The following is a 27,347-nucleotide window of genomic DNA, read 5'->3' as shown; positions in this document are numbered from 1 at the left end:
GCCGCGCAGGGAGCCGGGTGAGCTCTGCGCTTCCTTGGCCTAAGTTTTCTGGTTTTAGCTTGCAGAGTCTCTCTGTCCCCAGCGCGGCCTGTCCTTTGTCTGGAAAAAAACAGAGGATGGAGGGAATGTGGGGATGAAGAGAAGGGGGTCATGGCTGCCCCTGAAGTCCCCACTTGCCACGGGGACACAGGGCTGCGTGCCGGAACCCTGGCTCAGGAAGGAAAGAGGTGTCCCCCATCAGCACCAGGGTCCGGGCAGGCTGGCCACCTCCTGTTGCTGCGTGTTGGGACAGGCTTTCTGAGAGAATGGCCGGCCAGGCAGATAGCAGAGCCAGCCCCATAGAGAGTGTGTGTGAGTGTGTGTGTGTGTGTGAGTATGTGTGTGAGTGTGTGTGAGAGTGTGTGTGTGTGAGGGTGAGTGTGTGTGAGTGTGTGTGAGAGCGTGTGTGTGTGTGAGTGTGTGTGTGTGAGCATGTGTGTGTGAGTGTGAGTGTGAGTGTGTGTGAGCATGTGTGAGTGTGAGTGTGTGTGTATGTGTGTGTGTGAGTGTGTGTGTGTGTGTGTCCTCAGGTCCCTGTCTCCTCCTTGGCTCCCTCCTGTGGGTGACCCTGCTGGGCATCCCACAGTGGGGCCTGAGGACAGATGACGGCCATGCCTTGTCATTGACACAGCACACGGGGGTCTTGGCTGGGTGTTGATGGGTGGTTCGTGCGGGGACGATTTCGGGCTGGCATCCGAGGGGACGCAGTATCGGGGTGCAGTCTGGGGAGCTGGGCAGGATCGACAGCCCAGCCTGGCAGGCGACGCAGAGTGGGGGGGGGTGATATAAAACAGGCAGTGACGGGGGTGCTGGGACCCCAAGCATGAGAATGGGTCACACACAAAAGACACTGAACAGATGTGGGGGAGGGGTGGACCTGTCCTAGAGTACCCATGTCCACGTAGGACACACGCCTGTATGACTGAGAGGGCACACACACAGACACACACGCCAGCCACGCGCCCTGCCTCCTGGCCAGCCACACCTGCCCCAAGGCTGTGGACTGTGTGATGCTTTCCTGACGGCCGTGGTTCCACGGGGAAGCTTGGACACCACAACGGGCCTTGTGGATGGGGCCCCGCACCCGCCTGCCCAGGCACCCCCCAAAGCCCCTATCCAGGTCTGTCTGACCAGCCTACCCAGCTGGACACCCCGCCCTGACCTCTGGGTTCTCTAGACCTGTTCTGAGCTGTCTCCTGCTCGCCGGGGCTGACCGGGACATCCCACCCCGGGCACGGACCACTCATCCATTCTGTGGCCTAGCTCCGGCTCGTGTGGGTTTTGTCCCGCAGCTCACGCCCCTGTGTTCATGGAGTCTGCAGTGGCCTGTGGCTTTGTGTGTGGCTGCGTGTTCTCATCCACAACTCCGGGGGAGCCCGGGATGTACGTCTACGTAGAGCCGGCTGCCGCAGGGTGTATGTGACATGGCAGTCCAAGCTGGGGTGATTTCGTGTGTGCATGTGTGTGCATGGTTGTGCAGAGGAGCATGTGCATGCATAGGCTAGAGTGGGGGTGCACACACAGATCTGCATGTGGCACGCATGTGCGAGCCTGTGTCGAGCGTGAGCCTCACGCATGTGTGTTCATGGCTGTGTGGTGTGAGCCGAGGGCTGGTGTGGGGACAGCTCTGTCCTCCTGCAGCCCGGCAGCATGGGCCCGGCAGCCTCAGGACCATCCGCAGAGGTGGCCTTACCAGGTGCCGCTCTTCCCTGCAGACAGGTCGTGAGGAGCCAAAGCAAGTGTCACATGAGATCACCGTTGCCTCCAGATGTCACTCACTCTGAGACATGGCTGAGCCTGGCCGGGCTCTGGGAGTGCGGCAACCCGCTGTCCCATACCAGGTGACCTCCATGTGGGCAGTAACGCTGCCACCCACCAGAACACCTGGATAGCAAGATGGTGGTGGCCCGGGCCCGGTTGCTGAGGCCGGCATCTTCTCTGTAGCCGAGTGTGGCCGGGTCCTGTCTCTGGCTCTGCCGGCCTCGCTCAGCCTGAAGGGGACCTGGCCATGTGTTTGTCTTTGTGTTTTGCAAGAGATTGTCCTCCGCCGCCGGGTGGTGGTGGCGCACATATCTTTAACCCCAGCAGAGGCAGAGGCAGGCGGATGGATCTCTGTGAGTTCGAGGCCAGCCTGGGCTACAGAGCGAGATCCAGGACAGCCAGGGCTGCACAGAGAAACCCTGTCTCAAAAAATTAAAAGAGAGAGAGAGAGAGAGAGAGAGAGAGAGAGAGAGAGAGAGAGAGAGAGAGATTGTCCTCCAAGATTAGGGGTGCTTAGAGTAGGCAAGGGCCAGAGGATTTGGGGTTCCGAGGACTTGGTGGTTGAATTGAATCTTGAGTGGCAGAATTGTTGACAGCCTGTGTGGACCTAAAGAATGAGAGACGATCGTGGTGCTCAGAGGGAAACTGAGGCCGCTGCCAGAGACAAGTGCCGTTGGTAGTCGATGAGCCAGAAGAACCATCTGCTAACTGGGCATGAAGCTGAGGCAGGGGGATTGCTGTAAGTTCCAGACCAGCTTGACCTACATGAAGCCCTAACTCAAAATAAACAAACAAATAAATAAAAGGTCTGGGGCTGGGCTCAGGGGAAGAGTGCTCACTTAGTGTACATAAAGCCCTGGGTTCCGTCCCGGAACCATAAGACCAGGCACAGTGGCAAAGGCCCACCGTCCCAAGACTGGAGAAGTGGGAGGATCAGTTCAGGGCCATCTTCAGCTACAGTGAGTTAGAGGCTAGCCTGGGCTACTGAGGCCCGGGTCCCCCCCGTTTCTTGTCTTGACCCCCAGTCTCTCTAGCAGGCCTCTGGCACCCAGCACCTGTCCTTAAGAGTCTGCAGAGGACCTCATGGGTCCCTGCGTCATGTCCCGCGTGGGCAAGAGACATGGTCTGTAAGACCTCTCCGTGTATCGTGTCTCAAGTGGACACCGAATGGTCGTGGTTCCTGCCGGACTTCGGGTCCCCATGTGCCTCCCACCAGCCACCCAGGTCCCCAGCGGCGAAGCTGGCAGTCTGCTTCAAGGCGTGGACACCAGGGACCGAGGCCTCAGTGTGAGAGGTCTCGGGGCGGTCATTAACCCCTCCGCGAGAGTTTGTCTCCACCTGCTTGCGTTTTAGGGGTGGCCCCCCACCAGCCGGTGCAAGGGTAGGTGCTGGCCCCCGGCTACCCACCTCCTTGGAACCGGGAATACCAACATGGCAAGGCTGGTGCGATTTTAGAGCCAGAGAGAAAGAAAAAGGAAAGTGGAATACTTCACCAGATCTGCTGGGGTAGCGGTGCCCCGGGTCCTCACTCTGTCCGCCCTGGAACTGTTCCCTGCTGATCCCAAAGGCCTCCGACCCTTGGCTTTTATGAAACTCACTTGTTCAAACAACAGCGTGGATTGAGCACCACTGTATACAGGGTCCAGATTGGCCACGGTTACAGAGCAGGGCACAGAAACAGCTGTGGTTAATGGTGCATACCAGGGGTGGAAGGCTGACTGAGCATGTGCAAAGGCCCTGTGGTGGAGACCGCACTGTGGAGTGGAGAGACCGAGGGTCCTGGTGAGGTGCCAGGGAAAGATGGATGGCGTTGGACCTCTGCGTCTGGGGTCTGGTTTATATTCAGAACAGCTGGCTGTGGGTCTGGGGAGACCATGAAGCTGGCAGATCTTTGCCATGGTTTACTGAGAACCACCATCCATAATTCTGTCTGTCTGTCTGTGAGGAGTGGGCGTGGGCCGCGGGGACAGCCAAGTGGGTGAGATGGTTTGCTGTGCACATGCAAAGACCTGAATTCAGATCTCCAGAAGCCACAAGAAAGGCCGGGCATGTCTCTGTGCTGTGTAACCCCAGTACTGTCTGAGGGGTTCAGGTTCAGTGAGGAACGGGGTGTGTGTGCGTGTGTGCGTGTGTGTGTGTGTGTGTGTGTGTGTGGTGTGTGTGTGTGTGTGTGTGCGCGCGCACGCGCACTATCGTCCTTTTCTGTCCTGTGCATGTGCAGACAGACAAACGGAGGAGTCTGGGGAGATGACTCTGTGGGTCAAGTGCTCGCCTTGCCAGAATCAGGATCCGAGTTCGATCCCAGCGCCCACAGCAGGTGGGGGTGGGGCATGGGGTGGGGGCTCCAACACTTAAGGCGCAGAGTGACGGAGGGAGAGAGCCACCCTGCAGGTTCTCTTGGAACCTGTCACCCATCACCGGGTGTACGGTGGGCACACCTCCCCTGCGCCGAGGTTACATCTGAATGTAAGGGAAACTGAGGCACACCTCCCCTGCGCCGAGGTTACACCTGAATGTAAGGGAAACTGAGGCACACCTCCCCTGCGCCGAGGTTACACCTGAATGTAAGGGAAACTGAGGCACACCTCCCCTGCGCCGAGGTTACACCTGAATGTAAGGGAAACTGAGGCTCCATCCCCTGCGCCGAGGTTACACCTGAATGTAAGGGAAACTGAGGCACACCTCCCCTGCGCCGAGGTTACACCTGAATGTAAGGGAAACTGAGGCACACCTCCCCTGCGCCGAGGTTACACCTGAATGTAAGGGAAACTGAAGCACACCTCCCCTGCGCCGAGGTTACACCTGAATGTAAGGGAAACTGAGGCTCCAAGAAACTGCCAAACCCATGGCTGAGCCACGCAGGAGGCTCCGCTCCAGCCTCGTGGTCGGTGCGGGAGCCGGGGAGCAGCAAGATCAGCCTTCCCTGCTGCTGTTCCTGACAGGGGCTTGTGTAGCCCAGGCTATCCTCGGACTCTCCGTGTAGCTGAGGATGACCTTGAACCCTCAGCCGCCACTGTGCCCTGCAGTGACCCCCTCCCCTGCACGATGCACCCATTCCAATTCCGTTCCCCTTTGCGGGGAGCTGGGCCTCAGTTTCCCTGGCTGTACTGGGAGGTGAAGGAGCCTCAGGCAGTCCCTCCCTCCCACTCCAAGCTACGAGGCTTTTATATGCTAATACAGGTTCTCACAGGGCCCCCCTCTGCCCCCCTCGGCCGCGTTTACATGACAGGGACCCGGGGGACACTCGAGGAGATCTGAGGGGAGATCTGAGGGTTCCTGCTGCCGTAGCCCGAGGCGGAGATGGAAGGGGAGCCGTGGTCCAACCCCACAGGCCGACCTCCGTCCTCTACGACGCGACTGGGTCAGGCCGGTCCCCCCTAGAGGACAGCTGGGGGACAGCGGGGGCGACACCAGGGCTGAGGCTGCAGGCAGGGCTGGGGTGGGGGGAATGCGATTGGCCAGGAGCCACGGAACCGCCGCAGAGGCAGAGAGGGATTATGCGGTGCCGTCCGTCAGCCCCAAAGTCAGGGGGTGGGAGCAGGAGGATGGGGAGTTCGAGGTCATCCTCGGCTGCGTGTGGAGTTCAGCCACCCAGGTTACAAGACTGTCTCAAGAGGTTGCACAGAGAGAGCAAGAAACACCCTGGGGTAGCACAGCGTTGGCTTCATCCCCAAGCGCCCGAAAGATGGTGCGACCCTGCGGGAGGTCGAGGAGGGAGGTCAGGCTGCCCTTCCCTCCGAGCTCTGTCTGCTTGCGGGGAAACTGAGGCTGAAGTTAGTGTCTGGCAAGAGTGGTGCGGACAGAGGGCCGCGTGGGTCCGTCCTGGTGCTGACCACTGACCGGCCCTCCCCCCGCAGGTTTCAAGTGGGCGCCGTGGGTGACGGTGGCGGCTACACAGTGGAGGTGAGCATCAATGACTACCTGGACATCTACTGCCCGCACTACGGGGCGCCGCTGCCCCCGGCCGAGCGCATGGAGCGATACATCCTGTACATGGTGAACGGCGAGGGCCACGCGTCCTGTGACCACCGGCAGAGAGGCTTCAAGCGCTGGGAATGCAACCGGCCCGCGGCGCCCGGGGGGCCCCTCAAGTTCTCAGAGAAGTTCCAACTCTTCACCCCCTTCTCCCTGGGCTTTGAGTTCCGGCCCGGCCACGAGTACTACTACATCTGTGAGTAGCCAAGGCTAGCCCCGTCGGCAAATGGGGAAACTGAGGCAGACAGAACCTTCCCAACTTTTGTCCAACCCCGTGTCCCACAGCCTTGGGAGGAGGAGGAGGAGGAGGAGGAGGAGGAGGAGGAGGAGGAGGAGGAGGAGGGTGAGATGGAGGGATCTCCGTTTCTGCGTAGTCTCCCGGAAGGCCCTGCAGGGAGCAGAGCCTCCGAGTTCCCCCGGGGATGCAGCGGATGGGGTGCCACCACCCAGCCTTCCCGCTGTGTCAAATTAAACGACAGCAGGACCCCATTTCTTCTTCCTCCTCCTTTAAATCAAGGGAGAAGCGGGTGGGAATGTGCAGAAGGTGCTCACAGTGAAATCCCGGGATATGAGGGAAAAAATGACGTTTTTCTTTTCGAAATGGGAATCCTGGAAAGGTAACAAGCGTAATGATGGCTTCCGTCTCCGCTTGTTCGTTTTTACCGTTCCCAGCATGGGGGACAAGCGCTGCGGTGGTGTCCCCACACCAGCGGTCAGTCCACTGAGCTCCAGGTCTCCCCAGTCTGCGGCTCCTAGCCCAGCTGCCGCCCAGGAGCCACCCTCACGTAGCCCAGGCTAGCCTCAATCTCCGTAGAGGAGGACCTTGAAGTCCGTCTCTCAGCTCCACCTCCGCCAGGACGGCAGAGTGCACACCCAGATGTCTTAGTTGTTTATGTATTTGTGTGTGCGCATGTTAACACAAGTGCCCAGGCCCGCGGCCTCCTCCACATGCGGGTGCTCTGGATCCGAACGCGGGCCCCAGTGCTTGCTCAGTGACCTCTATACCCACCGAAGCTCCTCAGCCCTTACTTTGTTTCATTTTTATTTTATTTAAAATGTCACCCTAGGTTGGGGGTTGTTCTGCACGCCTTTCATCCCAGCACTCGGGAGGCAGAGGCAGGGGGTTTTCTATGAGTTCCAAGCTCTCTTAGACTAAGAGAGTCCCAGGACAGCCAGGGCTGCATACAGAGGCCCTGTCTCAAATCAATAAATGAGTAAATAAATAAAATCTCGCCTTGTCACTGGGCTGAGACATAACTCAGCCTTTGGAGTCAGACCTGGATAGAGGAAACATGGAAGAGACTCCGGGAAACCTAGGGCATTGTCTCTGGGGTTTGACATGTGGCTAGGAGTTTTACGAGTGGGGTCAGCAATGTGGAGAAGGGTGCGTGGAGCCCCCAGAAGGTTGTCCTCTCTTCCAGCTGCCACGCCTCCCAACCTTGTGGACCGGCCTTGTCTGCGATTGAAGGTTTACGTGCGTCCGACCAGTGAGTGTCTTTGGGGGCGCGGGAAGGACCCAGGTCTCCTCACCCTGCCCTTGGCCCCATGAGTGATCCAGAGAACTGGGGGTCGTGGAGTCCCATCCCAGCACCCCCTCCCCCAGCCTGGGACCTTTGAGAGTGCCCAGCCCGACGGGGCCTGGCTGACGGCTGTCACCTGTGTCCCCACAGATGAGACCCTGTACGAGGCCCCGGAGCCCATCTTCACCAGTAACAGCTCCTGCAGCGGCCTCGGTGGCTGCCACCTCTTCCTCACCACGGTCCCTGTGCTGTGGACCCTGCTGGGCTCCTAGAGTCCGGACAGAGGACACCGGCCCCACACGGGCCCCTCGACCTTGGCCCTCGGACCCGCCGCCGCGGCCACCTTCGAGACAAAGTCCTTGCTGCTTCTCTTTCATGGTGCTGTCCCGCTGGAGGAGGCCGTCCACTCGCTCAGGAGGCGACACCCGGACCTGATGCCTGAGGAGGAGACCCAGGCTGAGCCACTTTCTCCACGGTCGCCAGAGAGCTCCAGGCCTCTCCCAGCGCTGTTTAGTTCGGTCAGAAAGACGTGAGGGTCTTCTGTTAATTTAATTTATTCCCTGATGTTGCTGGTGACGTTGGGACGTGAGTGGCGTGAATGGGGCAGAGGATCTCCAGCCGCCCAGACGGAGCCCAGACGGAGCCCACAGTGGACTTGCCTGACTCGGCAGGGTGCATGGTGCCAGCCCCTCACTCACTAGGGCCCTGGGGGCCTCGTGCCCCCTCCTCTAGCCGCTGCCCAGCCCCCCTCCCTCCGCATCTGAGAAAGCCCTTCAGCCCTGCAGTCCGCCCGGCCACCCGGGCCCCTCCACCAGGCACAGCCGTCTCCAGGGCTGGGAAGACGTTTTATTTCTGTAAATAGAAGCCAGCAAATGTGTACTGTGATTTATTTTAATGTATTCTTGAGGACAGAATGGAAGTTCTTTTTAAAAAAAATTTTTCCAGACCTTCGATTCGAGGGGACTTTTATTTTGGGGGGGAAGAGTGGGGTGGACTTTTTAGGATAGAAACAACACTTCGCAATAAACTCATTTTTTTGTCCGTTGGAGCCCTCCCCCCTCGATCATGTGACCTAGTAATGTTTGTAAGAAAAAAAAAAAAGCCAAAAAAAAAAAAAAAATGGACGGGACTGAAAAGGAAGGGAAGCTACCTACCAAAAATACAGAAAGAGCAAAGGCCGAGTGGAGCTGGCCACACAACACGTTTCTACGGATTTCGGATTTCTACCCACCTTTCCTCACTCTGTGTTTTATATATATTCTATATAAATATATATTGTGGATGGCCGCCATGGCGAGGGGTGGCTGGGGAGCTTTTGTAGGGGCGGGGGGACAGGTGACCCGCCCCCTCATCACAATCCGCTTTGAAGTCTGTATTTTTTTATAATAAAATGGACAAACGGTAAGGTGTTGGTGTCCGTCTGTTGGGGTGGGTTAGAATTGGGGCAGTTGGGAGGGTTCTGGGGAGTCCCTTGCTTGGGGCAGTCCTCACTGCTTCCTGTCTGATCTCAGGGTACTGGGGGGTCTGCAGGTAGGAGGCCGGCTTCTTAGGGATCACCCCGATCCTCTGACAAAAGCCTGGCTTGAGGGCGCATGCCTGTCACCGCAGTGTGGCCGCACGAGGGGTGGAGGCAGCAGCCTTGGTGTACACAAACAAAAGACTGTGTCGCCACACAGTGGGAGGCTCGCGCGACCCCGAGACCGCCCTCTGACCTTTATACGTGCACCCCCCGACACACGCACACACAGTAAATGAACCCTTCTGAGTCATCTCCATCGCCAGGCTACATTTCTGTGACTCAGTTTCCCCATGTGACTCAAGTGTGTGAGGGCTGTGGGTGATGTTCATCTCTCTCTTTGGGGGAAGGGAGGCCTAGGGTTCCCCAGCTGAGGTTCTCCGTTTGGGGTTGCCGACAGGCATGGGGGTCACCCGTGAGAGGTGACCCCACAGGGTCTGGGACCCCAGCGGCGGCCCCTCGCCTGCCTGTCACCCGCAGCGACCGCGTTCGGGCACAATTAGCCAAGAGGCAACGCTCGGAGCCCATTAATTCAGCCGCTCTGGGCCCTGCAACGGGAGCTGCTTCCTAATGAGGCCGGTGGACCGTACAAAGGGCCTTGTGTCCACGCCGGCCCTGCCCAGTGGAAGGCGGGCCGACCGGCAGACGCTGCCTTGGGGAGGCCCGGCAGCACTGAGGATGAGCCCAGAGAGACACCCCCACCTGGACACTCAGACCAGGGTGCTGCCAGCCCCAGGGACCCTGACACTGACAAGGTCACACGTAGGGAGGCGGCACCAGCTACAAGCCAGGGTTTGGTGGCCAGCCCTTGGGAGGTAGAGGCAGGTGGATCTCTGAGGTCAAGGCCAGCCTGGGCTACGGTGTAGAACGGAGGAGAAAAGAGCGAGGGCCCCAGAGACGCCTGGGTGGGTAAGCCTGCTTGCTGCACACTGAGGACCCAAGTTCAAGCCCCAGAATCCTTGGAAAAAGCCAGTCCAGGCCATACAAATTTACAACCCGGGGCCTGGGACAGGGACACAGGATCCAAGTGATGCAGATGAACCCTAGGGCCGGCTCCTCGGCCTGCTGTCCAGCCTGGGGCAGGTGCTGGTGCCTCTGAGGCCGGGACTCGGCAGACCAATGCCAGACTCCCCTGAGCTGCGGCCTGGGGCCTGCCCCCACCCCGGGCACCCCACCCAGGCCGAGCCCTGCAGTTCCCGGAGCCGAGGTGGCATCGGTATGCTCGTCCTGTGTCTGCGTCTTTTCCACCCGAAGCTTCCGGAGAGAAGCAATCTCTCTCCCGCAGCCCTTTACTGCCGCCTCGGTAGCCACCGTGGGCAGGGGGTGGCGGCGTGGGGGACAGCCAGGTTCGAGGTCCCCAGGGACCCTGATGATGCCTCTGGCCCCTCAGTTCTCAATAGAAAGCAACATCCACCTCCTCCCAGCCCCCCAAGCGAAAACCATGCCCGCTTTTCTTTCTTTTTCTTTTCTTTTCTTTCTTTCCCTTTTTTTTTTTTTTTTTTAGACAAGGTCACACATAGCCCAGGCTGCCCTTGCTGTGCAGCCCAGGATGACCTTGAACTCTGGATCCTCCTGCCTCCATCTCCCAAGTGCTGGGATGGCAGTTGTGTGCCACACCCAGCATGGTTTTTTTTTTTTTTTTTTTTTTGCTTTTATGCAAGTAATTCTCCTTTGTCTAGATTTTTCTTTTCATCTTTGGACCCTCTGCCCCGCGGGTGAGGATCCAGGACTGTCTTAATCCCTGTCTGTCTCTGCCACCTAGAATGCACTTGGTACACAGTGGGCACTCAGTCAATGTCCGTTTACTGACTGAATAAATGTTGTATATATCTACGCAGATAAAGCTACATGATCAAAAAGAAAACAAGCACGTCAAACACAAATTGCCTTGGGGCGGCCGAGGCAGAGGATGGTCAGTTTGGGGTCAGCCTTGGCTCTGGAGCAAGAGGAGCCCACTTTAAAAAAAAAAAAAAAGACCTTTGCATGTTAAAACGAGTAAATAGCAAACGTCTCTCATGTCAAGGTCAGAGTGTTCTTGGTGTGCACTAAGTGAGCACCAGCTGTGTGCAGACATCACTAGGCTCCGCCTCCACCTTGCCCTGGGATGCAGCTGGGACACAGGGGGACACCTGGACACAGCCCGGAGACACCGGGGAACCATGAATCACGAGAGATGACACGGGGCGGAAATTAACCAGACAATTCCCCACGTGGCCGTGGGGACACCCGCAGACCTGAGGGCTTCCACCCCAGGATGCTAGCTAGTCTCAGGTGCTGGTGAGCAGCCACTGAGGGTGGGGGCGTGGCCTGATGGGGCGGAGCCTGGGGCAGGTGCCTGTGGGACTGGACTTCCTGGGAGGGGGCGGAGTCGAAGGGCAGATGCAAGGTGGGAGGGACGTGGCCCGGGAGGGGTGGGACTTGGGGTTCAGTCATGGGGTCAGAGGCCTCCTGGAGCCCCTGCAGGTGTGGGAGGGGAGCTGCACCCCCAAACGTGGATGGACAGAGCTTCTGGGGCTCCCCGACCCAGCCATGCCACAGAGGACTTAGGAAAGTGTTTCTGCTTTTATTGAGGCCAGGGAGGGAGAGGTGGGGTGGGGACTCAAGGCTGGGGGCCAGGGACTTGGTGAGTCATACAGGCCTGGGACCCCTCTGGCTGGGTAGGGTCAGAATCCCTCCTGGGCTCCCCACCTTCATCCTCTACACTTACTGGCTCACAGACCAGGCCTGAGAGAGGGAGAGACCTCATCTGGGTCCCCTAGGGAGTGTCCACCCAGACTCTCCTAACCCCATCGATGGGAAATGGAGGTCTAGGAGCCCCGAGGGAAGGTTCAGTTGGCCTTATGGGCAGTGTGGCCCACGGGAGGGAGGCTGGGCTGTGGCGATGGAGAAACTGAGGCCTCTCTTAGGCCCCATGGGTTGATGGGATAGGACCAGGATCATCGAGCTGGGCAGAGAGGACTGTGTGCTGGACCAGGTCTGATGAAGCCAAGGCACAGTCAGGGTCCCTTCCCTGTAAAGCTGGTCCCCACTGTCCTCTCTCTGTCTTTGCATTGGGGGGGGGCTAAAATTCTACCCCAACCCTGCTCCCACAGTGGACCTAACTCCTGGGGATAAGAGAATCTTCCAGCACACCTTTAATCCCAGCACTCGGGAGGCAGGGACAGGCAGATCTCGAGGCCAGCCTGGGCTACAGAGCTACACAGAGAAACGCTGTCTCGAAAAACAAAACAAATCAAAATTATGTCTAGTTTCTGATGCTTCTTGGGCTAGCCTCTTCTCCCAAGGAGAGAGATAATTGCTTTTCCTGCTGGGCCTCAGTTTACCCATCTGTACCACAGGCTAGACCTACTTTATAGTTGACCGAGGAAGGATGGCTCATTCTCTAGGCTCCATGTGGGGACCCTGTTCATGGCTTGTGGGTGGGGTGGGTCCCTGGAGATGCCAGCCCGTGCGGACCCCAGCTCTCTCCTGGTACCTGAGCTCCTCCAGGCCAGAGCCAGTTTGGGGAGCTCTCAGGATGGGACAGCCTTCAAGGGTGCTTTCTCCAGCAGAAATGGGAGCCAGGAGTCACCGTGGGATGGCCAGGGAGTCTGGAGTCTTTAGACAGCCTTCTGGTGGTCCTGGCAGAATTGGGGGCTGTCCCCAGCCCTCTCCTCTGTCACCACTGAGCTAGAGTTAAGGCAATATCTCACTCCCTCCCGCCCTGTGTCAGTGACAGCTGGGTCCCCACACACTGGGGCGATATTAGTGTCGTTTATCACACATGAACAGGCCTGTGGCTCAGCAGCCATGTCTGTGGCTATGAGGGGAAACTGAGGAACAGAGATGTGTGACAGCACCTGAGGCCATACCTTTAGGGACTCGATAAACCTGGCTTCCAGCACCTTCCTTACCTACACACCGTGGACCAGGGTCCATCCAGCAGTTTCCTTCGGTTGGTCAGGACGATGGCGGAGGACCCGGAGGGTTCCTGTGTGTCTCACCAAATCTGTCACCTTCCCAGAACACTTGCTCAAGGTCTCAAGGAGCCTGATGGGTGGACTGAGTCAGTGCTCTCCCTGTCAGCTGGGGGCGGCTGGAGGCGCTGGCCTCTTTTCCCATTGTTCACTCCCCCTTGGAAGGCCAGAGATGGGGCTGGTAGCAGGCAAGGCCTCTCTCAGATGAGGGAGGCAGCGGGGGACTCCACGGGAGCCAGTGGTGCTGGCTGGCAGATCTTTAAATTAAAATACATATATACACCGGATAAATAACCCGGGCCCATATCCTGGTGACAGGCAGAATTAAGTTGCCTGGTTGGGGACCCGACAGTGAACACTGAGGACAGCAGGATAGGACAAGAGACGTCACCCGCTCTCACGGCCCCCCGACCGTCCCTGGTTCTATTCTGCCAACCTTCTCACACACACCCTCCCTCCTCCCTGCTGGGGACCTGGGACAGATGCTGAGGGAGTGAGATTCGAGGGTTTAGGACACCAGATTCTGGGTCCCAAGTTCTGCCAGAGGAAGGAGGCGTTAGGCAGATCACCAGCTCTCAGGAGCCGCTGCAGTCTGTCCCCTGTCTCACGCAGGCCCAAGGAGGCCCCCAAGGGGCCCCCACACAACTGCGGGGTCCCCAGCCCCAGAGCCCACAGAGAGGGGCGGAGGGCGGGAGGGTTTTTTTCAATTAGGAATCAGCTAATCGCCAGAGAGGGCCGCTCTGGGGCCCAGGGAATCTTTTCTGAAAACCCTGTACAATGTTAATGACCTGGACAATCCCGGGATTAGGCCACTGGGAGGGAAACCAAGGTGCAGGGCTGGCGGGGGGATTAGCAGATCGGAGGCTGGGGGAGCGGGCTTTGGGGGAGCGGGCCCTTGAAATCCATTTTCTCATTGAAGATTCCAATTTTATAGCTGGGGAAACTGAGGCCCGGAGTGTGGGGGCAGGAGTCCCTCCAAGAGTACCCTCCCCAAGGCAATCAGGCCTGTTATTCATTAGCTGTCCCTCCCTCGGTTTCTGTGAGGATAGACCCTACCGAGAGCATGGAATCCCAAGGGGCTCTGATCTCAGGGTCCCTGCACCCCAGTGTGTCCACGGGGCCCATCGTTGTGTTCCGGTTTCCTGGAAGTTTCCTCCTGATTCTGATCGTGTAAAAGATCTCTCACTGTCTGTGTTTGCTGGGGTTGGGTGCTGAGTCGTGAGCTTCGTCGGGGTCCCGTGGGAACCATCGCAGAGGAGGAGTGGCTGTGGGGTCCTTTTCCTCAGGCCACAGGGATGGGCAGAAGCCAAACAGACAGCAGGCAGGGACCCCCGTGCAGAGTGGGTGGCTGGGGGAGCGGGGAGGGAGAAGAAGGGTGTTTTGTGGGGTTTCTCTTTCCTTTTATTTTTTATTTTGTTGTCTGGTTGGGTTTGTTTCTTTATTAGAGAGAGGGTCTTTTTTTGTTGGTTTGCTTTTTGTTTTTTGAGACAGGGTTTCTCTGTGTAGCTTTGGTTCCTGTCCTGGAACTCACTCTGTAGACCAGGCTGGCCTCGAACTCACAGAGATCCGCCTGGCTCTGCCTCCCAAGTGCTGGGATTAAATGCATGCACCACCATTGCCCAGTGAGAGAGGGTCTTATGTCACTCAAGCTGGCCTCAAATTCACTATGTCGCTGAGGATGACCTTGAACTCCTGATTCTCCTGCCTCAGCCTCCTAAGTGCTGGGATGACAGGTGTGTGTCACCAAGCCTGGCTTATGGGGTGCTGGGGATGGAACCCAGGACTTCATGCATTGCTAGGCAAGAGCTCTGCAAACTGAGTTACAGCCTTTCCATTTATTACTATTACTATTATTATTATTATTATTATTATTATTATTATTATTATTATTTTGGTTTTTCTGAGACAGGGTTTCTCTGTGTAGCTCTGACTGTCCTAGAACTCACTCTGTAGACCAGGCTGGCCTGGAACTCACAACAATCCTCCTGTCTTAGTGCTGGGATGACAGGTGTGTGTTACCATGCCCTGCTTCTCCTTTTGAGGGTTTGTGATCTCTAAATGGCTCTGGCATTTCTCCCAGAATTCTCTGACCTCAAGGCCTCCCTGGGGGAGGGGTGCTCTTTATCCCACACCCCCCTCTCCCCCATCCAGCCGTGGCTACGAAGTCGCCCGCTGTCCCCCGGGGACCCTACCCCACTAGATACATAGGGAATTGGAAGGGGTTACCCTCTTTGACATTCAGAGGCTGCTTGGTGGACGGCTGGGGAAACTGAGGCCAGCTGATTAGGACTCTGTCTCCCGGACACCTGTGGGAACTGGTAGTCCAGATGCAGGGAAAGTGAACAGAGAGTGAGTGATTGCCGGGGCTAAGCCTGGACCAGGGTGAGGATGTCTCAGGTGGGCGCATGTGGCACCCCACGGATGACCTCAGTGTCCAGGCCTAGGTGGGCTCCGTGACTCTGTTTCCCTACATCACCACCACGGTTCTCCATGCTGTTCCCAGTGCCTGGGGATGGAGAGCGGCTTCAGGGTGTCGGGGGGCTCCGGGCTCCCCTACCTCCCCACCCCCAGCTGTCAATCAGGCCCTCCGGGCCCCCTTCAAGTCGTCACGGCCCAGCAGTGGCCCGGGGAGGGATTATTCCGGCCTGTCCAGGGTGGATTCAAGTGGAACAGGCGCGGACGAGCGGAACGCGCCCCCGCGGGCCGGGCTGCCCGCCTTTGTCCACCGGCCGGAACGGCCGCCACCTCCCGCCTGAGCCTGGGTGCATTGTGCGGCCGTCCTCGGTCACTTAGCTGAGGTCCCCTGTCTGCGTGGCCGCTGGGCGGCTCCGCCGCTCTGGCCCCCTGCCTTGGTTTCCCCACCTGTGCGCTGGGTGCCCCCCTCGGCCCCTCTCCCTGGGCCAGAGGGTGGACGCGGGTCACGTGGGCGCAGGAGAGTGTGGGAATGTCCCCGAGCGCCCGCGCGTCCCCAGGGCGCACCCGATCGTCCCCGGCTTGGCTTTTGTTCAGGAAATTCGTGATGGCAGGGAGAACCGATCCCCTCGCCGTCTGAATGGAGCCGAGGCAAATGCTGTTGACCCCTGACCCTGGCTCCCTAATCCCAGCGTCGAAGCTGTCCCCCAAGAGGGGTCCCAGGAGATGATCTGGGGCTCGACCCTCGGCCCAGGCACCGAGGGGAGGCTTCCGGGTCAGGGTCTGCGGGCCTTCAGGGGAACATGGCTGCCCCGTGGCCACGTGCCCGGTCACCGGGGCTCAGAGGCCGCCCTGGGAAACTGAGGTACCGAGGACAGCTGGAGCCCACAGAAAGCCCTTACTCTGTGGTCCAGCGCAGAACCTGCTGCCTCAGGGCTGTGTGTCACGGCCCTGTGGCTTGCCGTCTCTGAGTCATCCTGGGGACTTCCCTGTGTCACACACACTGCTGGGAATGACCAGAGAGAGGAGACCTCCCTACAATAAGGAAGGGCTTGCCACTCTTCGTTGCCTCCTTTGTACAGATTCTGCCATAGCTCCTTCCAGGGACAGCCATGGACAGAGCAGGGGAGAAGGCTCAGTGGTTAGAGCACAGGCTGCTCCCGCAGAGGATCCGGGTTCAGTGCCAGCAACCCCATGGCAGCTCACAGCTGCCTGTGACTCCAGTTTCAGGGGACCTGACAGCCCCTTCTGGCCCCCATGGACACACACACACACACACACACACACACACACACACACACACATTTTTAAAAGGCCAGGCGTGGTGGCCCACACCTTTAATCCCAGCACTCAGGAGGCAGAGGCAGGTGAATTCCTCTGAGTTCGAGGCCAGCCTGGTCTACAGAGCGAGTTCCAGGATAGCCAGGGCTACACAGAGAAACCCTGTCTCAAAAATAAATTTAAAAACCACAAATAAGGTGGAGGAAAGGGCTCCTGGGGAGCCACAGGGCCATCCACCCATACGGAAAATCATTTCCTTACATTCTGAAATGAATGAGTGAGTGAATGAATGACTGAGAGGGGTGTCCCCACTTCCTGCAGCAGACACTCTACTCTGTGCCCTCTGGGTCCCAGGAGGCCTCTGTTAGCAGCTTCCCCCACCCACCCACCCCTGCCACGCACACGTGACGCTCTCCTCCATCACAGGCGGGTGGGTGTTCGCATGCTCTGGTGCCCCGGTGCTCCCTGGCGGTCTCATGTCTGTTCCACCCTGCCGAGCTGTTCCCCACGATCAATTTCAATTTGGCCTGGTCTCTGCCTTGAAGCTGGACCCTTCCCTGGAGGGCAACAAGGGGGGAGGTGGGTTCACGCTTCTCCGCAGGGTGGGGGTGGGGTCCTGCTGTTGCTGAGACACCTCGGGCCTCAGTTTCCCTGTGTGGGGAAGGAAGGAGGATGGACGGCCCCAGAGCCAGGCTTGCTGTTTCTTAATCTCACAGCTTTAAATTTTTATTCGTTTGTTTATTTTGAGACAGGGTTTCTCTGTGCAGCCCTGGCTGTCCTGGATCTCGCTCTGTAGACCAGGCTGGCCTCGAACTCACAGAGATCCTCCTGCCTCTGCCTCCCGAGCGCGCTGGGATTAAAGGCGTGCGCCACCGCCGTCCGGCTTCCCCTCGTATGTGTTCTGTGCCTGTGGTATGCTTGATTTTGTGTAGGGGAACAGGTGGGGACCACTGTGAAAGCTAAAGTTCTTAAATTAAGAGTGAAGAAAGGTGGCCATGCAGAGACCCTGAGGCACTGGGGGGGCAGGGAGGAGGCACCTGCTCTCAGGGAGGACGGGAGGGCAAGGAGGTGAGGACAGGGCAGGAGAGCGTGGAGCGTGGTCAGCCTGGGTGGTGATGCTGTTACTCAGTATCAGTCAGTAGCCAACATTGGCCGAGTGCCGATTGTGTGGCAACAGCCAACCTTCACCTTGCCGGGCAAACACAACCCTCTGCTTGTTTATATCCATTTCACAAAGGGAGAACTGAGGCCACAGAGGAAGCATGTCCCTGGAGACGGTCACAGAGCCAGTGGGTCCGTGCGTGCCTCAGTTTCCCAGACAAGAGTTTGGAAGGAAAGTGGGACAGAGGAGGTGTCCCTCTCTCTCCTGGCTTTGTGTGGCCCGCAGCTCCAGCAGCCACTAGGTGGAGCGAAGAGGCCAGTGGAGACCCAGCTGTGGCGGTGCGCTCTCCTCAAGGAGCCTCCAGAGCACCAGCCCTGCTCTCGGCCAGGTCGCTGGGCTCCCGGGACACCAAGGCCCCACGGTGACACCCACCTGACAGCCTGTCAGCCAGCCACGCCCAGCCGCTGCTGAGCCCAGCATGGCCAGCATCCATGTGGCTGAGCAGGTATGGATGGGGAAACCGAGGCTGAGCTGAGTAAGCACAGGAGAGCCCCGAGTGCTGGGCTCAGTGGACGGTGGAGTGGAGGGGCTGGTTCTGCATGGACAGCCTGAGGGGAGACCGAGGCCATGGGCACCTCCTCAGTTCACTCCTGCAACGTCGCCCCGGCACCATTTGTGGGCCCTCTCAGACACCTGCCAATGGACACGCGTTCTGGGGCCTCCTTCAGCTGCAGGAGCTGTGTGGTTCTCAGTAGATTTTGGGAAGAGAGAAAGGGGGGGAGGAGGGCATCAGAAAGGAACTTCGGGGTCTCCTGTGCAATTAGCACCTCTGTGTCCCGTGTCACTAACACATGGGGGCTTCCTAGCAGTGTTATCACCTCTGGGACCCCCTGTGTGTGATTAGCACATGGGTTTCCCTTGAATGGACTAACACACCCCTCAGATGATGTCGCCACCCTGCACCTGTGCTTGCTGACCCCAGAACTCCACTGCATCACAGGATCAAACCCAAGTGCCCCCCCCACCCCGGCCTTTGCACAGGTGTGTGTGTGTCGTGTTCTCCCCCTCCCCCGCCCCCGCCCCACCCCACCCCCGTGCGTCATCCTGTGAGCGCTGGGGCCAAGGGCTGCGATTCCATCCTATTCGTCCCGAGTCATGTGCGGCTGGAGTACACGGCATGTGTGTTCTTTCTGCACGTGTGCCTGTGCACACGCGGGGGCCGGAAGACAGCCTTTCAGGTCACCAGGTGTCTCCAGGATTCCCCACCCAGCCTGGTCAGCGGGGAAACGGTGTAAATGGCGTCCTCTTCCAGTGGGCCGCTGTCCCCCCCACCCCCCACCCCGCTGTAATAGGATTGCGACTTTTGAAGTTAATAGGAAATGAGAGAGGAGGCTCCCACTTGGAGAATATGGGGTGTAGGGACGGATTCGGAGGGCTTAGGGGGCCTTTGTGAGCTGGGCTGGGCGCCTTCTAGCCACAGGCTGGCGTGATGAAAGGACCATGAAATCTGTGGTGTCAGGACAGCCCCTGCTTGAGACAGGGTCTGACTTCAGGAAAAGAAAGGGGGTAAATTGCGGGCCGCTTACATGTGTGTGCATCTGCGTGTGACCCAGCAGGGGGTCTCCTCAGCCGAACGCTGCCCCTCAGGCCCCTCCAGGTTCCCAGATCCCCAGCCCAGCACAGCTAGGAGCTTGGGGATTGCTAAGAAGGATGCCTGGGGACCAGCGCTTGCTGCCCGGGGCTTCCCTACCACCCTCCAGGACCAGAACCTCTAAACAAGGCTCCTGTTGGCCAGGGACACAGAACACAGGACAGGAAGGAATATGTGTGTTTGTTCGGTTTAGGGTCAAATGTCTCTTGTTTTCAAAGAGTCATCTTGTTTTTATCTATTTTTAAACATTTATTATTGTATCAGCCGGGTGGTGGTAGCGCACACCTTTAATCCCAGCACTGGGGAGGCAGAGGCAGGTGGATCTCTGTGAGTTCGAGGCCAGCCTGGTGTACAGAGCGAGATCCAGGAAAGGCGCAAAGCTACACAGAGAAACCCTGTCTCGGAAAACCAAAAAAAAAATTTATTATTATATCTACTTATTTATTTATCAGTGTATGTTTACATAGGGGGTGGGTCTGCTGGTCACATGACCCACCCATGGAGGTCAGAGGATAATTTGAGAAAGTCAGGGATCCACTCAGGTTGTCAGGCTTGGTGACAAGCCCTGTCGCCCCTGGAGCATCTCACCAGTCCTTTCAAAAAGATTGCTCTCTGGGTGGGTGGGGCATTTCAAGACAGGGTTTCTCTGTGCAGCCCCGGCTGTCCTGGAACTCACTCTGTAGCCCAGGCTGGCTTTGAACTCACAGAGATCCGCCTGCCTCTGTCTCCTGAGTGCTGGGATTAAAGGCGTGCGCTACCACTGCCCTGTTTAAAAAGATTTATTTTTGAGTTATTTTCTAATTATGTCTAAATGTATGTGTCAGGATAGCCCAGAAGAGGTAACTGGATCCCCTGGAACTGGAGTTACGACTGCTGGAAGTGGGTGCTGGGAACCAAACCTGGATCCTCTGGAAGAGCAGCCAGTGTGCTAACCACTGAGCTATTTCTCTACCCCTTGAAAAGTGGTTTTATTTTAAGACAGGGTCTCAGGGTTGGGGATTTAGTTCAGTGGTAGAGCACTTGCCTAGCGAGTGCAAGGCCCTGGGTTCGATCCTCAGCTCTGAAAAAAAAAAAAAAAAGACAGGGTTTCTCTGTGTAGCTTGGCTCTCCTGGAACTCACTCTGTAGACCAGGCTGGCCTCGAACTCACAGAGATCCGCCTGCCTCTGCCTCCCGAGTGCTGGGATTAAAGGTGTGCGCCACTGCCGCCCGGCCACCCTCCACTTCATTACTTGTGACGTGGTCTCTCCCACTGAACCCAGCACTCTCCAGCTCTCCTGGGCTGGGTCCACTCCCCAGTGCTGGGGTTACAGGCACATGTCACGGCTCCTGCTTCCCCTTGGGTGCTGCGGATTCGAACTCAGGCCCTCAGCCTTCATGGCAAGCACCACACACACGCAGCCCTCTCCCCAGCCTCCGAGCACGTGTTTTGCTAATGAACTTTAAATTTCTGAGTCTTGTTTCAGTCACCAGGGAAGTAGCCTGGACTCCAGAGTCCTAGTCACTGGCGCTGGTCCGGGTGCCAGTGTGGGCCGTTCCCACCCCGCAGTGGGACTGAGACCACTCACAGAGACGGCCTTCTGCTTCTGTGGCCTCACTCTGTTCCCGATGATGTCTTACTTGGGTCCCTGGATCCAGTCCAGGCCGACTGGCTGACACACGTCCCCACACTTTGGTCCCAGAATTCACTGTTTCTGTCCCCAGCAGTGACACACGCTCTGGCTCGTCTTTATTTTCCTTCGCCCGGAGCTCACAGCCATCCTCTGCCTCAGCCTCCGGAGTGCTGTGATTCCATGTGTGGGTCCCCACACCCACTTATTTATCGTCTCTCTTTTCTTCATTTAAAAATATATTTGCTTTATTTTCGTGTGTGCCGGAATGTACATACATGAACCATGTGTGTGCAGGAGCCCGTGTGCATCAGAAGAGGATGTGAGCCGTCTCTCCAGCTCCATTTCTTGTCTTAAGAGCATGGGTTCTCAGGGTCAGTGAAAGGGCTCAGTGGGGAAATGTGCTTGTAAGTCTGACGACGAAGCTTGATTCCTGCAACTCACACAGTCGAGGATAAAAACCAAGTTCTGCACGTTGTCCCCTGACCCCCCCCCACACACACACATGCACACGCACACGTATGCACACACACAAGTAAACACAGACTTTGTGGTGGTGGCGCACACCTTTAACCCCAGCACTCGGGAGGCAGAGATAGGCAGAGCTCTGTGAGTTCGAGGCCAGCCTGGTCTACAGAGCGAGATCCAGGACGCCAGGGCTGCACAGAGAAACCCTGTCTCAAAACACAAAAAACAAAACAAAACAAAAACAGACAAAAGCCCTGTGTCCCTAGAGCTGAAGCCGGGTGTCCAGCCGGGCCTGCGGTCCGTCAGTCTCAGAGGCGGCCCACCACAGACCGCACCAGTGTTCCCTGTCTGTGCTGGGGTGGCTTTTCTACCTACCCTCTTCTTCCAGGTGTCCGGCCTGAGGTGTACGCCTGGATAGGAGGTAGACAGGAGAAACCGAGTCTCTCTGAGACCGGGCTCACCCTCCCAGGGCACCTGCCTGGTCCCCAAGCCCTCCATCCGGCCCCACTGCTCACGTTTCACAGACTGACAAGCTGAGGAGCAGAGTAATCTGGATGGGACCACAGACTCGGCCTAGATCTGTTCTCTGAACCCCACATTCCCTCCAGGATCCCCCCACAGTGATCAAAGGGCCCAAGGTCCCCATCCAGCCCACCCAGAGCATCTTCCCAAGGGGGTTTGAGACCATCTCCCCTAAAACCCTCATGTTTAAGCTAGCCGTTGCCTTGGCAACAGTCTGAGGCTGACCTTTGTGCAGGGGAAAAAAGGTGACCTCCCCCCCCCACCCCGTCCCCGTCCCTTCCCACCCCCTCCTCCAGGGTTGAAAGCTGCTGTCTAAACAATGCATTAAGGATTTCGGGCCGCCCTGCACGGAGGGAGAATTTCAATCCAATCCCCCGGCATCCACTCCTGAACTTGAAACACCAAATGGTGGTGACAAAGTGCGTCGTCAGTCAGACGCGCACACACCCTGGGCCTGGGAACCCACAGGCACTGGGATTCCCGCCCCAGCTTTGTGTCCATGGAGACCACAGCCCCAGCCTCAGTTTCTCTAATCTGCTAAGTGGGCCCAAAGGAAGAGCCCCTCAGCACCAAGGGCACAGAGAGAGGAAGGTTCAGAGCGGGGGGATGGGGAGCAGGGGACACACCTGCCTCACAGGTGAGGAAGGGACTCAGCCAGGTGCAAGGCAGCCACCTGCAGCTGTGTGGGAAGCGGGTGGGGACACAACACACGCCTGTCCAGTCCTGCTAAGAGACAGAGACATGCAGAGAGGCAGGCAAGGCCTTGGTGGCTCAGGCCTGTCACCCCAGCACTTGGGAGGCTGAGGCAGGAGGATCAGAGTTCAAGGCCGGCCTCTGCTGGAGAGTTAACTGGAGACCCTGGGGCAGCAGGGGAAGGAGGACAAAGAAGAACAGAAAACCGCTGGAGCCTGAGCTCAGGAAGTTGCAGAAGTGAGCTGCCTGTCCATCTGTCCTCTGTCTGTCCATCTGTCCTCTGTCTTGGCTCTAAGAGTGCTCCCTCTGTCTCTGGCAGTCAGACAGTTCGTAGGAAAAGGGACAGAGCCAGGCCTCTTGAAGGGTCAGCACCCAGCAGGAGGAACAGCCTGTGCGGAGGCCTGAGGCCGGACCTGCGGTGGGTGGAGCTGGAGTCCTGAGCCACCTAGAGGTGTCACCACTGTCCCCAGGCTGCGGAGCCACACAGCTCTGCCAGCAGCAGAGGCCCGGGATGAGATGCACCCATGGCAGGGACGGCTGCCTGAGGTGGAGAAGGGATGCCGGACAAGGGTTCAGTCACTGAGCCTCACCCCCCCCCCCCATCGTTTTCCATTCCCAGAGGCTAAGGGACACTGCCGGATTCTCACGCCGAGCTCTTGAGCCCCCCTGAGGCCCCTGCTCTGGCCCTAGTGAGAAGCTGGGGTCGAGGATTCGGGAACGTCCTTCGCTGCTGCCTAGCACCCAGCACGCACAGCTGGTGCCCGGTGATGTGGGTGTCCCCGACACCGCTGGCGTCACATCTTGGTTCCACCAAGACTTAACTCTAAGGTGACATTCGCAGGTCCCAGGGGTCCTCTGGAATACCTGCGACACCCCAGCGGTGCAGGCCTGAGACGGTGGAGCACTCTGAGAGCCTGCCCGATCTGAGCTACGCAAGGCCCTCTCCGGAGGCCAGGCTGGGAGGCACCGGGGAAGGGCAGAGTGCCACGGACCTGGAAACACAAGATGAGCGCCTCCTGAGCCTCAGGTCCTCACCCGGCAGGTGTCAGCACCGCCATGAAGATGGGGTGCAGGTCTGTCTGGCCCTATGTCTGTCTCATCTCTGTGTCTGTCCTGACCTCTGTGTCTGTCTGTCCCATCATCTCTGTGTCTGTCTGTCCCATCATCTCTGTGTCTGTCTGTCCCAACATCTCTGTGTCTGTCTGTCCCCATCTCTGTGTCTGTCTGTCCCATCTCTGTGTCTGTCTGTCCCCATCTCTGTGTCTGTCTGTCCTCATCATCTCTGTGTCTGTCTGTCCCATCTCTGTGTCTGTCTGTTCCCATCATCTCTGTGTCTGTCTGCCCCCATCTCCGTGTCTGTCTGTCCCCATCTCTGTGTCTGTCTGCCCCCATCTCTGTGTCTGTCTGTCCCATCATCTCTGTGTCTGTCTGTCCCCATCTCTGTGTCTGTCTGCCCCCATCTCTGTGTCTGTCTGTCCCATCATCTCTGTGTCTGTCTGTCCCCATCTCTGTGTCTGTCTGTCCCATCTCTGTGTCTGTCTGTCCCCATCATCTCTGTGTCTGTCTGTCCCATCATCTCTGTGTCTGTCCCATCATCTCTGTGTCTGTCTGTCCCATCATCTCTGTGTCTGTCTGTCCCATCATCTCTGTGTCTGTCCCATCATCTCTGTGTCTGTCTGTCCCCATCTCTGTGTCTGTCCCCATCATCTCTGTGTCTGTCTGTCCCCATCATCTCTGTGTCTGTCTGTTCCCATCATCTCTGTGTCTGTCTGTCCCATCATCTCTGTGTCTGTCTGTCCCCATCATCTCTGTGTCTGTCTGTCCCATCATCTCTGTGTCTGTCTGTCCCCATCATCTCTGTGTCTGTCCCATCATCTCTGTGTCTGTCTGTCCCATCATCTCTGTGTCTGTCTGTCCCCATCATCTCTGTGTCTGTCTGTCCCATCTCTGTGTCTGTCTGTCCCCATCTCTGTGTCTGTCCCCATCATCTCTGTGTCTGTCTGTCCCCATCATCTCTGTGTCTGTCTGTTCCCATCATCTCTGTGTCTGTCTGTCCCATCATCTCTGTGTCTGTCTGTCCCCATCATCTCTGTGTCTGTCTGTCCCATCATCTCTGTGTCTGTCTGTCCCCATCATCTCTGTGTCTGTCCCATCATCTCTGTGTCTGTCTGTCCCATCATCTCTGTGTCTGTCTGTCCCCATCATCTCTGTGTCTGTCTGTCCCATCATCTCTGTGTCTGTCTGTCCCCATCTCTGTGTCTGTCCCCATCATCTCTGTGTCTGTCCCCATCATCTCTGTGTCTGTCTGTCCCCATCATCTCTGTGTCTGTCTGTCCCATCTCTGTGTCTGTCCCCATCATCTCTGTGTCTGTCTGTCCCATCTCTGTGTCTGTCTGTCCCCATCTCTGTGTCTGTCTGTCCCCATCTCAGTGTCTGTCTGTCCCCATCTCGGTGTCTGTCCTCTACACTTGCCATGAAACCAAAGTTCCCAGGTGCCCAGGTTTCTGCGCCCTCCCCTGGACGGCAGTCTCCCTGGGACTGGTATCTTGTCAGGGTTGAATGCACGGAGGACAACGTAAAGATTTTTAAGAACAGCACCCCGGGCTGGGAGACACCGCACGGGACATGGAATCTTCCTGAGTCACAGTTGTGAGCCACCGGAAGTGGCCCCGTGAGGGTGCTGGGAACCAAACTCAATCCTCTGGGAGAGGAAAAAGTGCTCTTGCCTGTTGAACCACCTCTCCAGCCCCAAGACACACATAAAACAATAAAAATTGGGTGAAGCGGAGACGGTACATGTACATGCTAATCTCAAATCAGCTAACATTTCTTGGACATTATGCTTTTTTTCCTGAACGTCTGTTCTTTAGGGCTCAGTTTTAAAAAGTAAGAAAAAATAAGGTCAAGCCAGGTGTGGTGGCTCAAGCCTTTAATCCCAGCACTCGGGAGGCAGAGGCAGGTGGATTTCTGTGAGTTTGGGGCCAGCCTGGTCTACAGAGTGAGTTCTAGAACAGGCTCCAAAGCTACACAGAGAAACCCTGTCTCAAAAAATCAAGAACAAAGCAACAATAACCAAACTGCCATGAAACCCCACAATGTCTTGTATAGTTCAGGTTGCTCTAGAGCTCACAACTGGCCAAGGTGACCCTGATCTTTTTGTCTCCACCATCCCATGATAGGTGTGCACCAGCGTGCCCAGTCCACGCTGTGCTGGAGATGGACCCCGGGCTTTGTGCGTGCTAGGCGACTGCTTCTCAGCTGTGGCTACAGAGGCCACCCTCGTCCCCTTTCTGGCCTGAGGAAACCTGTTATGAAATGCTGCACAGACGTGTGCCCTGGATGCTCATGATGACCTCTCTGTTGGGGACAATCCCCATAATGGGCGTCTAAGACACGTGTGACTCTTTGGGACCTTCAGGACAGACCCTGGGACTCCGGAATGCCAACACACACAGGGCTGCGCTGAGATAACTTGAATTCTCGTCTGATTTGATAGACCCAGAAGTCTGTTGGCATTTGAACTCAGGTATGAATATTGGTCAATCTGAGGTTTTGTTTTTCCAGGGAGTTGTAATTATGTGTGTTGGCTTGTTTTCTTTCTGTCCATCACCAGCTGCTCGGTGTGTGTTTTGTGGCTCTGTTTCCTACCTGGGACCTTGTGTCTCTTTTTGCTGACTTTTCTGGTCCAGTTGGAGGGACAGAAACAAGGCAGCCTGGGAGTTTTTCTTCCAAGTGTGTTTTAGAGCTGGCAGAAACTTCCAGGTCCCAGACTGACCCTGTCCAGCTTTGGGAAACTCTCCCCCAAAGTCCCCATGTGGATGACTGCTGGGGTGGAGTGGCCCCAGGAGCCCGGGAGGGCTGGAGTGGGCCAAGGGACATAGGGAAGGGGCTCACAAAAGACCCCTTGAGTTTGTCTACGGATCTGGATTCTCCCCAAATCAGACTGACAGGGCTGTAGACATCCTTGGACTCTCAGGAGGGGTGCACAATGTCGCCTGTCGACCCGCGTTTTCTGCCGTCCCCGCTCTGTTGGCCTCTGTCTGCCCCTAGGCAGCCATGGAAACTAGAGCAGAGCCTCTCCAGGCAGGCTGTCTTTGTTGGGGTTTTGTGTCCTAGCTGGGAGACGGTGGGGTCTGCTTTCTTTCAACCCCCCCGCCCTGGACAAGGCCGGGGTGACGGCTCTCAGCAGGCAGTAGTCACACTGGACCCATGTGTGTGTCTGACGGCTGAGCCGGAGGAGGGTGTGGTGAGGTTCGGCTCCTGCGAGGCTCCCCGCCCTTTCCATCCCCAAAAGAGGTGGGCCCGGGCCCCACAGCGTCCCGAGCCGTAGCCAGAAGTGGTGCTGTTGTGTGAGACGGTTTCACTATGTAGACCAGGCTAGCCTCAATTATCTCCTGTCTCTCCTGTGCTGGGATTAAGAGCATGGGCTACCACATCCGGCCAGTGTGGAGTTTATCACCACCAAATACATAAGGGGTCAACGCATGTGTCATAGACATATTAAATTTATTTATTTATTTATTTGTTGTGTGTAAGTGAGTGTGCGTCTGTGCCCTTGGAGGAGATGACTTCAGACCCACTGGAGCTGGGGTTACAGGTGGTTGTGACCCGGAGTGCTGGGAACCGAATTCTGACCCTCTGAAATAACAGCCAGTGCTCTTAACCACTGAGTCATCCCTCATATTATTTTTTGAATATAAAATATATTAGCAGGGTAGTAGTGACACACACCTTTAATCCCAGCACTCGGGAGGCAGAGGCAGGCAGATCTCTGAGTTCGAGGCCAGCCTGGGCTACAGAGCGAGTTCCAGGAGAGGCAGGGCGACATAGAGAGACCCTGTC

At 57.3% G+C, this 27,347-nt stretch overlaps 1 protein-coding gene across 1 annotated transcript; it reads left to right on the top strand.

Annotated features, from left to right (window-relative positions):
- The first annotated feature begins 5,667 nt into the window (after positions 1 to 5,667).
- On the top strand, positions 5,668 to 8,403 carry Efna2 (ephrin A2). Its single transcript, XM_059251979.1, has 3 exons — positions 5,668 to 5,971; positions 7,197 to 7,262; positions 7,446 to 8,403. The coding sequence occupies exons 1-3, from the start codon at positions 5,773 to 5,775 to the stop codon at positions 7,565 to 7,567; spliced, it is 387 nt and encodes a 128-aa protein (XP_059107962.1). The 5' UTR covers positions 5,668 to 5,772; the 3' UTR covers positions 7,568 to 8,403.
- Positions 8,404 to 27,347: the final 18,944 nt, after the last annotated feature.

The sequence above is a fragment of the Peromyscus eremicus genome, unplaced genomic scaffold (genome assembly GCF_949786415.1).
Source record: "Peromyscus eremicus unplaced genomic scaffold, PerEre_H2_v1 PerEre#2#chr22_unloc_1, whole genome shotgun sequence".
Lineage (NCBI taxonomy): Eukaryota > Metazoa > Chordata > Mammalia > Rodentia > Cricetidae > Peromyscus > Peromyscus eremicus.
Note: the sequence above shows the minus strand (reverse complement) of the source record. Positions and strands in the feature narration are given on the sequence as shown.

Excerpts from the sequence above, each read along its gene's own strand:
- Efna2 (XM_059251979.1), top strand. The coding sequence starts at position 5,773 with ATGGAGCGATACATCCTGTACATGGTGAACGGCGAGGGCCACGCGTCC. Across the intron at positions 5,972-7,196 it reads CCACGAGTACTACTACATCT|CTGCCACGCCTCCCAACCTT; the intron begins GTGAGTAGCCAA and ends CCTCTCTTCCAG. Across the intron at positions 7,263-7,445 it reads GGTTTACGTGCGTCCGACCA|ATGAGACCCTGTACGAGGCC; the intron begins GTGAGTGTCTTT and ends GTGTCCCCACAG.